General features: G+C 37.0%; 1 protein-coding gene across 1 annotated transcript; it reads right to left on the bottom strand.

Moving 5' to 3' along the window:
- Nucleotides 1-1,700: 1,700 nt before the first annotated feature.
- Nucleotides 1,701-16,823, bottom strand: LOC128020868 (spindlin-Z). Its single transcript, XM_052607629.1, has 6 exons — nt 16,660-16,823; nt 10,494-10,823; nt 10,357-10,405; nt 8,845-9,098; nt 7,255-7,488; nt 1,701-6,296 (listed from the first exon to the last, which is right to left on the bottom strand). Exons 2-6 carry the CDS (start codon nt 10,543-10,545, stop codon nt 6,097-6,099), a joined length of 789 nt encoding a protein of 262 aa, XP_052463589.1. The 5' UTR covers nt 10,546-10,823; nt 16,660-16,823; the 3' UTR covers nt 1,701-6,096.

The following is a 16,823-nucleotide window of genomic DNA, read 5'->3' on the forward strand; positions in this document are numbered from 1 at the left end:
AGAGGTTGCTGGCACGCTGCTGCTACTGTAGGTGACACAGAGGGAGAAATCGAAAATTATTAATTTATTTTTTTAAATTACATTTATATCTGAATATATGTCAGAGTTCGGAGCGGGTTCGCGAAATCATTTGAGTCAGTTTGGGGATCGCGAAATCATTTGAGTCAGTTCGGGAGTTCATAGCGGGATCGCGAATCATCTGAGTCAGTTATGGGGATCGCGAATCATTTGAGTCAGTTCGGGAGTTCGGAGCGGGATCGAATCATTTGAATCAGTTCGGGAGTTCGGAGCGGCTTCGCAGATCATTTGAATCAATTCAAGAGTTCGTAGCAGGTTCGCGAATCATTTGAGTCAGTTCGGGAGTTCGGAGCGGGATCGAATCATTTGAATCAGTTTGGGAGTTCGGAGCGGCTTCGCAGATCATTTGAATCAATTCGAGAGTTCGTAGCGGGTTCGCGAATCATTTGAGTCAGTTCGGGAGTTCGGAGCGGGATCGAATCATTTGAATCAGTTCGGGAGTTCGGAGCGGCTTCGCGGATCATTTGAATCAATTCGAGAGTTCGGAGCGGGTTCGCGAATCATCTGAGTCAGTTATGGGGATCGCGAATCATTTGAGTCAGTTCGGGAGTTCGGAGCGGGATCGAATCATTTGAATCAGTTCGGGAGTTCGGAGCGGCTTCGCAGATCATTTGAATCAATTCGAGAGTTCGGAGCGGGTTCGCGAATCATTTGAGTCAGTTCGGGAGTTCGGAGCGGGATCGAATCATTTGTATCAGTTCGGGAGTTCGGAGCGGGATCGAATCATTTGTATCAGTTCGGGAGTTCGGAGCGGCTTCGCAGATCATTTGAATCAATTCGAGAGTTCGTAGCGGGTTCGCGAATCATTTGAGGCAGTTTGGGGATCGCAAATCATTTGAATGAGTTCGGAGCGGGATCACGAATCACGAAAGATTCGCGCTCGTAAATTTTCAAATTGGCCATAACCTTTAATTCGTTGCTGCCAACTGGGGTGGCAAGGCTTTCTTTTTTCATTTGCCACCGTATGCCACCCTGGTAGATCCGCCCCTGCATGCATGCATCCAAACGCAATGCAACTCACTGTTTGTATGGATCCGTCCAGGGCAGGATCGCTTCCTCTGGATCCACCAGATCTCCTTCTTTATTCACCAGAGTCCGGCCTGAAAACACCTCGACCATCGCTGGAGATCTGACCTGTGCCCTCAGGAGTTTCTGTGCACCTGGATAAAGTACCTAACTCACTGTGAAAGTCTTAAAAGTGTGTGCTTCCTGCTGCGGTGAGTTCTGCTCATGAATATTAATGACGCACAGAGACGTTCGACTACTGATTTGCTGAGAGCTCCGTTGGAAAGCGATGGTTTAACTCATGAATATAAAATAGGTAAGCAGTAGACGCTCGAGGAAGGTTGCCGAGCAACGAGAAGCTACGAAATTAATATTAATTAGATAAGGGTAATCTCAGGTAATGTTAATTATTAATATTAGCCATTAGCTTGCGGCCAAACTCAATAACCATTTAAATCAGAGATTGTATTTTATTATATATATATTATATAAAAAATATTTATTTAATTCTAAAAAATACATCAAAAAAAAAAAAAAAAAACAATTCTAAAAATCTTTTTCTCAAATTACATGGCATAAGGAGGCAATTATTCGGATAAAGATTCAGACACACACAGTCACATTAACTTTTTTTAATCTTATAAGGATAGACTCACATAATAATTATAAAAATTACTTAATGAATTAAGTAACAGGTTTTAAAATGTGTTTATACTTAAATGAAAACAAAATGAACTATCTACATGTTAAAAAAGGAGAAAAAAAAACGGATTCGGTCCAATAAAAGCCATTTACCTCAACGTGAAAGAACATGAAATTTGAACTATACATGTATCTGCAACAATCATCAAATTGCACTGCATTTGCGTTGATCTTTTCTTTTTTTATACAAAGTAATTAAAGAGCAACAGCATCTTAAAGGGACCATACATTCAATTCTCTCCACGCAGTTTAAAGTGTGCGTTTGCTCTAATTCTGCATCTATATGATTGAATTAGATATGACATATTCAATACATGCACACATTATCCCGCTTTACATAAAGATCTGTACGTGATTTCGTCGCCTAAGGCCTGTTTCGTCATTAAATATGGCACTCTTCATAGAAACATAGTAAGTTTGTCCTGTAACAGAACAATGGTACTGTGTCAAAAGTATATGATCCCTCAAATGCTGTTTTTAACACTGGTTTCTTGCCTTGGATTGGCACGCCACACAACACCAGTGCGTTTGTTCTTACAGAGCATAGCAGAAAAGAAAATACTTAGTTCAACTTTAGTTTTTACTTAGAAATGGATTCAAAAACCAGAACAGAAATGTCACAATTTGCAACACAATAAACAATCTTTCATTTAGGGAACGAATAGCTGAAATAAAAAGACAGGTACACATGCATCACACTAACGTACGATAACAAATCTACTCGGATCATGCAAAAAGAACGGTCTAGTTTTCGTAGTTTTTTTTAATTTCCCATGTCGACCTGACATCAAAACACAGTACAATACTACAGTAGGTACATGTAGAAGGCCAATCCCATGAGCATGTCTTTCTAAAGAGATCCGATTGCATACTGACACGTCTGCTGTCCATTCGATAAAACACGACTCAAGCGATGCCTCGCAAAAGTCAACAAGCTCTCGACTGGAAAGGAGAAGTAGATCATCGGTCCCGGGACGAAGCTTGACCTCTGCGTTTGGGACGCTGGTTTATTTAGAAGCAGAGCAGGACGCCTGCATTAATGTTTCAAGGGCAAGACATGGAGAATCACAGACATCTTCAAACTTCTGAAAAGCATCTGGAAATATCCAGGTCACACTTCACCCCGAAATCATGAGAAGAAACTAAATGTATATAATTTGCATGAAGACAATATGGAATATATGCAGTCTTTATGTTTTCATTCATATATATGGAAATTGTCAGGAAAAATGTAAAAAAAAAAAAAAAAGGATAAATTGCATATTAGATTTTTAATAACAATTAACATGTATGGAAATGTCAGATGGGCTAAAAAAATATGTATTATATATTTCAAATATATTAAAAGAGACATAATATATGTTTTATATTTATAAAATATACCTTTTTTTTTTTTTTTTACATTTCCTGATATATTAGTGAAATCCAAAACATATACAATTAATTAAAAAAATGCCAAAATGGCTAAATATTGTATGGTAATTGTGATTTAAAAGTCAAAAATTTAAATACACACACACTCTCTCTCTCTCTCACACACACACACGTTTGTTTTTTTGTGTAATGGTTTTTATACTGTAGAAACTGTATATTCTATGTCCCTTCACCAACCCTACACCTAACCCTCACAGGAAACTTTGTGCATTTTTACTTTCTCAAAAAAACTCATTCTGGATGATTTATAAGTGTTTTGAAAAATGGGGACATGGTTATGTCCTCATAAGTTGTAATACCTGTGTCATACCCATGACATTATACAGAGTTGTGTCCTGATATGTCACAAAAACAAGAGCACACATACACACACGCGCACACACACACTCTCTCTCTCTCTCACACACACACACTCTCTCGCTCACTCACACACTCTTGCTCACTCTTACATTATCTCTCTCCCTCACTCTCGCACACACACACACACACTCTCACTCACACTCTCTCGCTCACTCACACATTATCTCTCTCCCTCACTCTCGCACACACTCTCTCACTCACACTCTTGCTCACTCTCACATTATCTCTCTCCCTCACTCTCGCACACACACACTCTCTCATTTACACTCTCTCGGTCACTCACACACTCTTGCTCACTCTCACATTATCTCTCTCCCTCACCCTCGCACACACACACACTCTCTCTCTCACTCACACACTCTTGCTCACTCTCACATTATCTCTCTCCCTCACTTTCGCACACACACACACACACTCTCTCTCTCGCTCACTCGCACACTGTCGCTCACTTATTCACTATCTCGCTCACTCTGTCACACACACACACACACACACTCTCTCACACACACACAATCTCTCGCTCACTCTCACTCTCTCGCACACTCTTGCACAAACACACACTCTCTCACATACTCACTCACAGACTCACTCTCAGACTCTCTCTCACACAAACACACTCACACACACACTCTCTCACACGCACACACTATCTTCACACAGACACACACACACACACACACAAACAAACACACACACACATAAATAAATAAATAACTTATGTATGACAATTACCACATAATATTATACTTTTTTCCCATTTATTAATCAGTTAACATATTTAAACCCCATTTTCTCATCACTGCCATGCACCCCCCCCAAAAAAAAGTTGAAAGGATTAATAAATCATAGAAAGATTTAAATGAATGCATTTTACAGGATTACATGATGCATTACACAAATGTATTACAGTTAAAGTATTTTAGTATTAGGTAATGAGAATGCTTGAATGTCATGAAAATAATAGATTCTTTTTTGTGTGTGCAAAATATAACATCTAATATTTTTGACGTGATTTTGGAGTGAAATCTGACCTGTGCATTTCTTCATGTCACTCTTCTAGTGTTGTGCATCGAATGCAGTCGACAGCGGCTTGAGAACAAGAGAAACTCTTTATGTAAGTGTGAAAAACAGGAGCGCTGTAACTCGAAGCAGCACAAAACGCTGAAATAATGCAAAACACATGGAGCTGCGAGGGCTTCTTGAGACACCGTAACATTCCTCGGAGGGGGCCTTCATGTCATTTAGTCTAATGGGAACACTCAAACCTTCAGACGAAACACACACGTAAAAAAACATACAGAAGTCAATATCCAGGCACAGACGTTTATGCTCGCAGAGCGTCAGAGAAATCTCTCCGAGGCTGATCAAAGAAAAACAACGCTAATGTCACGGGGTGCAAAGAAATTCCTGAATACTTTCTTCATTATTGCATCAGCATTTTCTAACCAGTACAGGATTAAACACTTTGTGCAATTAGTTTTATGTAACATCTCTAAATACTTTGGGGGAATTGGGTAACCGTATGATTTTTAGTGCTTAAAGAGTCAAAATCATGTGCTAAGACACAATAAACCCATTAATCTACACCATAACAACAATAACCCAAGAGGAAATGTTCACACTATGCAACATGATACAATACGTAGGCATTTTGTAGATGTTATGAAGCCCATTAAGTAAATGGAGTGAAATGAACGTTATATCAACATTAGGCAAACGTTAAATCAACGTTCCAAACATGAAATGCAAAAATGTTTTTTGAAATTCATTGAAAACAAACAGGTCTCTAAATTTAGTGCTTAAGATTGAAAAATCTGCATTAGCGTTTACTTGTGGTGATGAGATTCACGCAACAAATGCCTACATTTGATTGACAGTGGAGCTTCTGTGCGCAAATTCTGGCGAGGACCAGAAGACGGAGGGATAAAACATGAAACATCTGGCAACCGACTCAAAGACATCAAAAACAGAATGATGTCTTATTTACAGACATTTTCTCCCGCCCTCCACCTCCTGGCACTTTAAGAGGTTTAGGACGTCCCGAACGCTCCCCATCCTTCACAGACCGACGTGTTTCTCAGGTTTGAAAGATAAACGGCCCGCGCGTTTCGTTTCCACCGTTTCCCGAAACATCGGCGCACAAAGCTAGCTTGAATCTCAACCCATGACGGGATTGTAACAGTCCAACAGATGAACACTTAAACGTTCCACAACAGCCAAACTGGATTCTCCCGACGAACGTCTTCGTAACAACCAACCAGGAATGGGAAATTCTCGAGACGAACCTCTGAAATATGAAGCTACGTGTGTATGTCGGGGGACGGATGTTCGTTCATCCTACAGCGATAAGAGACACCCGACTATCCACTAATCCACCGAAATATCCAGCGTTCCATTTCCAAATGATGTTACGAGAAATGTTTTGAGAGAACTTTTGGCAAAAAAAAAAAAAAACGTTTGTGTGGATCACATGGTTAGGTGAAACTCCTCCCCCTCTCCTCGTCCCGTGTCGCCGCCTTACGATGTTTTCACCAGGTCATAGACGTAAATGTGAAAGTCGTCATCAAACTTGATGAAGTAGACGGAGGGCTTGGCTTCCACCTGATGGATAACCATCCCAGTTCGTTTAGAGCCGTCCTCTTTGGCGTATTCCACCTGCTTCCCCACGAGGCTGTCCACCACTTCTCCGGGCTCACGCTCCGCTGGGGGCGAGTCGTCTGAAACACAAACAAACCATTATAATAGCACATGACTCTTTGAATGAGAAAAACGACTCAAATACGATGCAAAAAAAAAAAAGCACAAATTAAATGTAATCGCATTTTCTATTTAGAAAAAAAAATACTAATCGACAGCTTTTGGTAGTTTCAGTTTTTAATTAGTTTTTGTGAATATAATGGGAGTTATTGAACATAATTCTAACTGTATTTTCTTTGCAATTCTGAAAAAAGTTCAATATTAAAAATCACAAGTTATAAATATAAACTTGTTAAATTTTTTATTAATAATGAAATTAATTATTTTAATTATTATATTAGAAAGTACACTATTTTATTTAAATATTACTATAAATCATCACACACACACACACACACACACACACACACACACACACATATATATATATATATATATATATATATATATATATATATATATATATATATATATATATATATATATTATTTTTATTTATTTTTGTAATTAATTAGTAATTAATTATTGTACAGTATTACTACAAAAATTTGTGCACATACAAGTTTGTGTTATTTTTGTCAGTGAGATGTTTTTGAATGTCTTTCCTGCTCACCAAAGCGACATTTATTTGATCAAAAATAAAAACAGTAAAATTGTTAAATATTATTGCAATTAAAAATAGCAGTTTTCTATGTGAATATCTGTTAAGATGTAATTTATTTCTGTGATGCGCAGCTGTATTTTCAGCATCATTACTCAGTCTTCATTGTCACATGAACAGCATTTATTTGAAATAGAAATCTTTTGTGACTTTATAAATGTCTTTACTGTCACTTAATAATATAATGCGTCCTTGCTGTAAAAAAATAAATAAAAATTGCATAAAAACAATGAAAACCCATATTGGTCTAGAGGTTTGAAGTGGTGAAATGTAAAGAGCAGTGAGCATCAGAACACACGAGCACTGAAGACACTCACTGGAGTCTGGCATGATCCTCAGATCTCCGTCTTTATAGTCATCCAGCAGCTGATACATGTAGAGCACCGGGTCCTTCTCATACGTGATGTAGAACCAGGTGTTCATGATGGGCGCCCGGGCCAGAACCATTCCCCTCCACTCGTTCTTAGTGCCATCCTCCGTCTCGAACATGTGCTCCACGGCTTTCCCGATCATGGTGTCGGCCAGGTGAGCGTCGCTGATGCGCGTCGAGGCTGAAAAACACACGGGTGTGAGTGGAAACATCCTCCACGGCAGCAAATCTGGGACCAATAATAGTTAAGGAGCTCATTTTTAATCTTTTCGAGATGGACCTTCTAGAATTTACTGCCAGATTCCTGAAGATAAATCTTTAAAACAGTGGTACAAGAGGATGTGTTGCTAGTGCTTTAAGAGTCATAAATGTTTTTGGCACATCAGCATGTTATTATTATTATTAAGCAAGGTTCATTTTTTAGGAATCTTCACCTAACCATAGTCTCTGAGAACCTGACACGGTGCACTTTTTTAAATTGTAGTTTTGGTAAATTGGAGGCTAAATGTTTCTTGACGGTTTCAGACCCAATTCTTTTTCATTTCATGTGTCTTTTCTTCTCAAGCCGTTATTTTTGACCCAATGAACATTTTCACTCTCCAATGGTCATGCCATAACTTAGCAAATTCTAGTATTGCATCCATTTATTAATTAAATTTCTTTTTTGGCTCATTTCAGCTGTAAAAGAAAACCTGCTTAACTCTTTCCCCGCCAGCATTTTTTAAAAACGCTGCCAGCGATTTTTATGATTTTCACTAAAATTTGATGGCCTCCAGTATATTTTGTTGTATGAATATTTGAATATGCAATACACCAAAAAGTAAATAAAGATCAGATCCTCTACTTTTAAACAAAAATATCAGTTTTATTCTAGCTTGAAGCATTCTTTTTTTTATCAACACTTATATCATCAAAAAGGTGAGAAAATCAATTTTTTATTTTTTTTTTTACAAAAACTACATCTGGATAATTATATTCAGTAAGATTATCAAAGCATAAATCCAGTAAACCGCTTGCACAGACACATACCACTTCCTAGATCATCACGTAACATTATGAAGTTTTTAGCTGATGATCGCATTATTGATCATATGCATCAGTTTACATAGAGTTTTTTCATCCTGTTCATGTGTGTTTTTTGTTCTGGAGGTTTTGTACTCGTTCATAAGATGTATAATAGCGCCCTCCAGTGTATAACAGTGAAAACACAAAAAGCCGTAAAAGCTTGTGAGCTTCTGCACACCTGAGCATTAGCCGTTTTTAACTTCCATCCTTCGTAGACAATTATATATCACTTATAAATGATTAAAAAAACAATGAATAGCAGTTAAGATTGACGTGGTTTGGAATTGGTCAAATAAAATTTGATCGTAATATCAACTTGCATAATAATTATGCATGCACTGTATTTGAGCAACACGAGTGCAATATTTAAACTAATTTAATAATTGAATAAAATGCCGTTTCTGTCACTAATAACGCAGCCCAGTTGAAATGGTTTGCACTCTTCTTTCAGTGAAATGAAGTGAGCGAGTACCGAGTCTGTCTGGCAGGACCTCGAGTCCTTGCACGCGCTCGTCTTTATGCAGCTCCAGGCCGTAGACACAGTCGAAGCCGTCGTATTTGATCAGGTAGAGCGAGGGGTTGACGGGCACCTGGTCTAAAACTGTGCCTTTCCACTGCGACGCCGCGCCGCTGCCCTCCTTCCAGATGTGCTGGATTCGACAGCCCACGATGTTCCTCCGCGGCTGAGCCACTGCTTTAGTGGGGCCTACGCTGCTTTTGTGTTTCCTGTCAGATGATCACAGATCAGCATTAACATCGCTCTGAAAGGAGAGCGCTTACATTTTCTGGACGATGAATTCTGAATCAGGATCAAGGTGAAGTGTGTCTTTTCAACAACATCAAAAACTCTTGATGCTTAAGACTCAGATTGAGAGAAAGTGTTTAACATTTAAATAAAGAAATGCACACTTAAGCTTTAATCCTTAATTCGTTTTATGCTTCACCTAATCTGTAACATTATAAAAAATTAATATTTATAATGATTATTCATTTAATATATGATGTGTTTATCATGATTGAACATTTCAAAAAAATATTAAATATAGTATATATAATAATTTAATACATATTTACAGATTCAGCCATATGCAAGAAAATTTAAAAATGCTTAATGTTTAATAATTATTTATTTTTACAATTAATATGAACTAAACATTTAAAGAATATATTATAATTTAATAATATAATTTATATTCAAGTGTTCAATCCTAATACACAATTAAATACAAAAATATACTTCATCTAATATTTAACTATGATGATATATTACATTAAGAAATGTTATTTTGATCAATAAGAACTAAACTTTTTTTTTAAACGTAAATATAATGTAATAATCCATATTTATACATTCAGCCTTAAAACACAAGAAAACAAAAAAAATGCTTTACCTACTTCACTTTGAAAATGATTATTAAATACATATGATCAAAATTAGCTAAACTTTCAAAATATTAATATAATAAAATTGTATTTATCATATTCATCAAATACACTTCACCTGATTTTTAACTCTGATAATAAAACACTTTTTATGAACAGTATGAACTAAACATTTACATTTTTTTAATATAAAATATTTATAGAATTAAATTTGTATATTCTGCCTCAAATCAATGTAAATATTATGCAATCAATTAAAAATGATGCTTCGCATAATAATTAACTCTGATAACGATATTAAATACATAAATATGTATTGCAATCAATCTAAACAAAATATTAATTATAATGTAATAATATCCACAAATTAATCCCTAAAATACAAGCCAAAAAATGTTTGCAAAATATTTAACTCCAAAAATTATAATTATTAAATGCTTAAAATGTTGTATTGATGATCATTATTAATATAATTCACACATTCACCACTACATAATAATTATTATTATTTATAAATGCTATAAACATGATATAATGTAACATAAAACAATAATTAATATTTTTCAATTCAGCAAAAAAACACAAGCAAGTACAAACTTACTTATGAGAGTTCTTTTTCTTCATCATATTTGCAGAGACACCAGCATGCCCTTCAATCACACAGACAGCACACACGGTTATTATTAAAGACACTGTGATCCTCAGAAGGCTGGTCAGAAATCAAACAGCCGCTCTGACCTGCATCAGCTCTGGATCTCTGGGCCGCGTTCTTCCCGAATGGGGTCTTCATTCATCTGTGTGTGTGGGAGCAGCCCGGCTGCCGCACTAGGGTCAAAATATCCTCTACTCTTTCTGCTGAATGAAAGAGTTTCGGGGGAGAGGGGACTCAACCTAAAGGAGGCAGTCAAAATAAAACAAAAAACGCTGGCATGTAAGGAGCTCGCCTGATGCCCGTCTGACGCTGTGGAATGACTGGGGCTCAGGAGAGAGTCGGGGGGATGGGTCGGCCTCTCAGGGCCCGCGCCAATGAGTACTGATCCAGACCTCCTTCAGAAGGGCTCCAGCAACCTAAAAAATTCAACAACATATCAAGATTTAGGATCTTGAGTGCAAACAGATTATAAACAAATAATAAGTTAAATGCTTGTTTAATTCATAACTGCATGTTTCTTAGTAAAATTTAAATATAGCACTTGTATATTAAAACTCTTTTGTTGGTTTTGATTGCTTCTATTGTCCTCATTTGTAAGTCGCTTTGGATAACAAACAAAGATGCTGCAGACATGCAACATGAGCAGTTTTTAATCTAAATTACATTTATTCATTTAGCTGACACTTTTATCCAAAGCGACTTACAATTGCTATATATGTCAGAGGTCGCACGCCTCTGGAGCAACTAGGGGTTAAGTGACTTGGTGTTTCACAGTCAATTCGAAACCTGGGTCTCTCGCACCAAAGGCATGTGTCTCATACACTGCGCCAACACCACCCCAAATTACAAATTACAGAATGATTTGACTTCAGTTTTGTGAAACTATACATAAAAAATATTAGCATGAAACAGAAACAGTACACTGTAAACCCTGATAAGTTCACAGAACTCAAAAAATATTTTGTAACAGATTACACAAAAACATTTAAGTGATGTTTTTAAATGTTTTAAGTTTACATAAACTTAAAAAATTTAATTCCAGTTGCCTTAAATTATCTCAGAGTTATATTAAATAATTATATTTCTGAACTTATAGTTAGGCAGTAATTCACTCATAATTTTATCTATTTTTCAACTCCTGTAATGTGGGAAATACACTCAAAATTAGGCTTTTGCTGTCCATCCTCAGTCTAACCACAGGCTCTACTCTTCACCACAACGGTAACACTACAAATCCAACATAACATAAACCTTTGTAAAATCTAATATAACACAACATTTATGTATTTACTTATGTCCCTCTATGTTAATCTTGTGTAAAAACACACAAAATAACACTTAATTTCTAAATTTATTTTCCTTGTTTTCTGATGCAAAGCATGCTGGGAACTAGAAAACACAATCATTTTAAGTTCACCTCACTACAAGAAAGTTTTGAGTTAACAGAACTTATTTAAATTAGGTCCAATGAACTTTCGTTATTGAGTGCAATTAACTAATTTCATTTGATTAATTTCACTGTTCGGTTTTACAGTGTAGACGATCTGAACAAGACGCAGATTCACTCTCTGCCAGCAGGTGGAGCTTAAAATGTTTCCTTGGTTACCGCCGTAAACAAAGGACTTGTGAACAACGCAGCAGGTGGAGCTTAAAGTGTCTCCTTGGTTACTGCCGTAAACAAAGCACTTGTGAACAACGCAGCAGGTGGAGCTTAAAGTGTCTCCTTGGTTACTGCCGTAAACAAAGCACTTGTGAACAACGCAGCAGGTGGAGCTTAAAGTGTCTCCTTGGTTACTGCCGTAAACAAAGCACTTGTGAACAACGCAGCAGGTGGAGCTTAAAGTGTCTCCTTGGTTACTGCCGTAAACAAAGGACTTGTGAACAACGCAGCAGGTGGAGCTTAAAGTGTCTCCTTGGTTACCGCCGTAAACAAAGGACTTGTGAACAACGCAGCAGGTGGAGCTTAAAGTGTCTCCTTGGTTACTGCCGTAAACAAAGCACTTGTGAACAACGCAGCAGGTGGAGCTTAAAGTGTCTCCTTGGTTACTGCCGTAAACAAAGCACTTGTGAACAACGCAGCAGGTGGAGCTTAAAGTGTCTCCTTGGTTACTGCCGTAAACAAAGCACTCGTGAACAACGCAGCAGGTGGAGCTTAAAGTGTCTCCTTGGTTACTGCCGTAAACAAAGCACTTGTTAACAATGCAGCAGTCGGAGCTTAAAGTGTTTCCTTGGTTACTGCCGTAAACAAAGTAGCACTGCACTTATGAACTTTAATATGCATTTTACAGATGCAAGACGAAAAGAAAAAATACCATTTAAACTTTTCTAAAGACACACATTCATATAAACTCCTAACCCTAATTGAGTCACTATTTGTTTAGCACCTCAACAGATTTGAATCATCACTTATTTTTATCTATTTTCAACTGGATGAAATCATGAAAATACTAAGCTGAAAACAAACAAAAAAATATTTAAACAAAATGGAAAATGGGGTCAAATGTGATTATGTTGACATTAAAAGGATAGTTTACCCAAATGTTTTAATTGCGTCAACATTTACTCTCCATCAAATTCAAACCTCTATGAATTTCCGGCATCTATTGACTTCTACAGTATTTTTTCCATACTATGGGAGTCATTGGGGACCAGCAACCGTTTGGTTACAAAAATTCTCATTCAAAAAATATCTTTATGGCAAACGAACATACATTGGGATAAATTAAAGGTGAGCAAATGACAACAATTTTCATTTTTAGGTGACCTGTCTCTAAGGCAAGACACAACAAGCAAAAACCTTTTAATACACTGGTCATTCTTTCAATAAAAACATCCAAAAACTAATTTTATGTTTGTAGATATAGATAAAAAATAAATATTTTTAAAGGATGTTTTCTAAAAATGAGTTTGTTTCTTCACCTCAGCAGCACTTAGACCAAAATAGACTTTTTATTCATATCTATATTCTGAAGGTTTTTATAGATTTGTCCATTCATATATCATTCACTTTGACTTATTTAATATTTTATTCCTAAATTGTATTTGACTGTCGGCAGTATTTTCTGATTTATGGAGTGACTGAATTCTAATGTCAACAAAAAAACAACAAATTTGCTTTATGTAATGTTCAGATTCACTGAGATTCATTCAAATAGATAATGCCTTGTTTGCATATGAAAACGTGTAATAATTTTTTTTAATGAAATTCCTTATGCAAGTAATTTTTATTTTTCCTTTTTTATTAACATGTGGCGTCTTGCTTAAAATGTTTACAAAACAGTTTAATTATGCATTCAATAAGACTGAATAACCTTCATGTTAATGAGCCACAAGAGTACAATTACATTCGGATTTCCAAACAAACAAACGTCATGATGAATGTTGGTAAAAAAAGAAAAAAAAACATTTTAGTTCCCACTGTTTCTCAATGCAAGTCAATGGAAGCTGAAACGGTATGGATGCCAACATTCTTCAAAATATCTTCTTTTATATTCCACAGAACAAAGAGCAGAGCAAGTCATTCAGGTTTGGAACAAGATGGAGGTGAGTAAACAATGACAGAATCTTCTTTTATGAATGAACTTCCTTTAAGTGAAATATATTTCAGAAGATAACTCAAAGAAGTTGAATCCTAATATGTAAAAAACATGGTAAACAGACTCAAATGTGATTAATGACATGACATTTCAACCCTGTTGTGAAGGTATATGCTTTGCAAATTGGCATACATTAAAAGATGCACATCACCGATTCCCATCTGACGTCCCAAAACTCAAAACCCCAAAGAAAAGCAGAGCAGATGAGCAATGACATGAGTCTAACATTATTCAGGAAGCCAAGCAGACGCTGTTATACAACACAACAGGAGTACGCTACAAGCGCAGGGAGCTCTGGGCTTCCTTACATCACGTCAGCCGGCCAGACGACGACAAACTCATTTATTCTGCCACACTGTCCAACTGAATCAAAACCATAACATATTTTATAAAACAGGCCACTGCACATGAACATGACCTAGTGCAATCTAACAGCAATGTCTTTTTAAAATGCGCAAAACGCATTAAAATACACCATGCATTTATTGCTATTCTCCAACACCGCTGGATTCAAATAATAATAATAACATGGCTTCCATTTTCAATAACAAACAAGACAGGAACATTAACTCAAGGTCAATCCTCTTTTTTTTATGGCATCCTTCCACATTACTTTTAGATAAAGATGGTGAGATGATGCCAAAGTTTGAGTCACTTGACCCAAGTATTTGTCCTCAATATATGTAAAACATCCCTCATGCACTTTTCAAATTAACTCTCATTTCAGTCTCCGCTGGTCTTTTTCATAATATTAAACAACATCAAAAGACACATTTCACTCCAACAATAGAAGAATTCTAGAATTTTGCATAAAATAAATTAAGATTAAACTGCTTCCAAATGTATGCACACAAGTATATTTTGGTGTTATTATTTTTAATGGTGATTCTTGCTCTGAATGACAGTATTTTTGCTGAATTACACTGATATACTGCAATGCAACATCAATTAAATGCAACACAAATGCCATTGCAATGCACAAATACGCTATATTCTTTGTTTTCTCATTAAAATCTAGAAGAGAAATTGTTTAACTGCCATGAAAACCATATCAAATCACACACACACACACACACACACACACACACAAAAGCAAGCATTACTTCTTATTTTCTGGGATGAAATTAGACCCAGGTCTGGCCTAGACTTTCCACTGGCTTATATACTGTGGTTGAAGAAGTTATCTATATTTTATTTACATACACCTACACTCATGATAACGGCTCGCCAACGCAGTCAAAATCATAGCTATAACTGAACTCGATGGCGTTGCTTTAAACCTGCGCATGGATGATGGAGCAATTCTGTATATGCATTTACAAGCGTATGAGAATCTAATATATATCGGCTGTAGAAGCAAAAGTACTGAGCTGTATCAAATGTTGGCCAGTGGCTGCTGTAATGACAACATCTGACAATGCTGAATGCAATTAAAGCCAGGGAATTTACAGCTCAATGATGCAGAAAAATGGTGTTCGTATCAAGTGAAACCAAGGATACAAAAGGAAAACGGAAAATTTATTTTGAGCAATATGTTTATGTAAATTGACCAGACAAGACAAAATTATATATGCATGCACAAACATCACAGATATGATCACGTTTCAGTTTGTTTGTAGTGGTTGGTCCACAAAAAGAGTGCAATTCAGAAGCTAAAGGCAGACTTAAATGAAACCCACCGCAGAGGCTGTTTCTCTGCTGTAATCTCTTCTTTGCAAGCCTAATTGATCAATTAATCCTCCAGAGGTGCCTTACAAAACTCTTCAGCAGACTGTCATGAAATACAAATGAACCGCCCACTTCCAAACAAACCCCAGAATGATTCATGTCCTTGTACCTCATGGAAATTCAGCAGACTTTCTCAATGCAACCTGATCATCGAGCATCAGATGAGACTAATGAATTCAAGACCTGGCCAGATCCTTCAACAATGCAGTGAGATCAACTGGCCAGACTGGGTTTCAGGGATGCCATTAGCAATCAAGATGACAAGAAGCACTGCAAGTTGTCTAGTTATAGTGAAAACGACTAAATATACACTCATGAACAGCTTGCATGTCTACAAAAGCATCCTTTTGGGGAAAAAAGAAGGGCATTACAGAGAGATACCAGCTACATAGATGACTAAAGAAAGCATTGCATTGCAGAACACCAGTGTTTAGCCGTTTAGCAATCAAAACAAGACAGAAAAGAGCAATAAGCGCGCGATCTGTGAACACGAAATTGCAATTTGTCATTAGAAACATTCAAATCTGTCTGGCTAACTGATTCAATCTCACAGGGTCTGTTCATTAAAGGCTACATATCCACCACCAGCGCAACCGGGTGTTTTTGTGAATGCTACGACTGCATACAAATCATCCAAGAGGGTCGATAAAGGCATGAAAGAGAGTTAAATGTGACTAAACGCAACGCAATAGCTCGTAGCTCGACGGTTTCAGCCGCCATTTTGGCTCAAGCTCTTATTTACAATCCCGCAGCAGAAACAAAGGAAGCACAAGAAACACATTTTCAACAGAAACGTCTGGATCAAGCGTCGCCCCGAAACCCCCTTCACTCCCTCCACTGCAGCTTTGAGCTCAATCATGTCGCATTTCGCTCTTTTATTCAAGTGCAATACATACATGTGGTATTTGTGGCATGGATGCTCGCTTACCCCGGGTTTATTTTAGAAATTCACGCATATTGCGGCATAAAAAAAATATTTCCACTCCAGCTCTGCCTCACTGTGTGTTCAATGAGCAGCGTTTGATGAGCGCAGGCGGCCCCGAATGCGGCCGAGCTCTTGCCCTCCCCTCCTCCGCTGCCAAATAGTGCTCC

This window comes from Carassius gibelio, chromosome A10 (assembly GCF_023724105.1).
Source record: "Carassius gibelio isolate Cgi1373 ecotype wild population from Czech Republic chromosome A10, carGib1.2-hapl.c, whole genome shotgun sequence".
Classification (NCBI taxonomy): Eukaryota; Metazoa; Chordata; class Actinopteri; order Cypriniformes; family Cyprinidae; genus Carassius; species Carassius gibelio.

Bases quoted from the DNA above. Each gene is read 5' to 3' on its own strand.
- LOC128020868 (XM_052607629.1), bottom strand. From the start codon at position 10,545: ATGAAGACCCCATTCGGGAAGAACGCGGCCCAGAGATCCAGAGCTGAT. The intron at 7,489-8,844 runs GTACTCGCTCAC...TGTGTTTTTCAG, and splicing joins GGTCCTGCCAGACAGACTCG to CCTCGACGCGCATCAGCGAC. The intron at 6,297-7,254 runs GTGAGTGTCTTC...TTTGTGTTTCAG, and splicing joins GAGGATCATGCCAGACTCCA to ACGACTCGCCCCCAGCGGAG.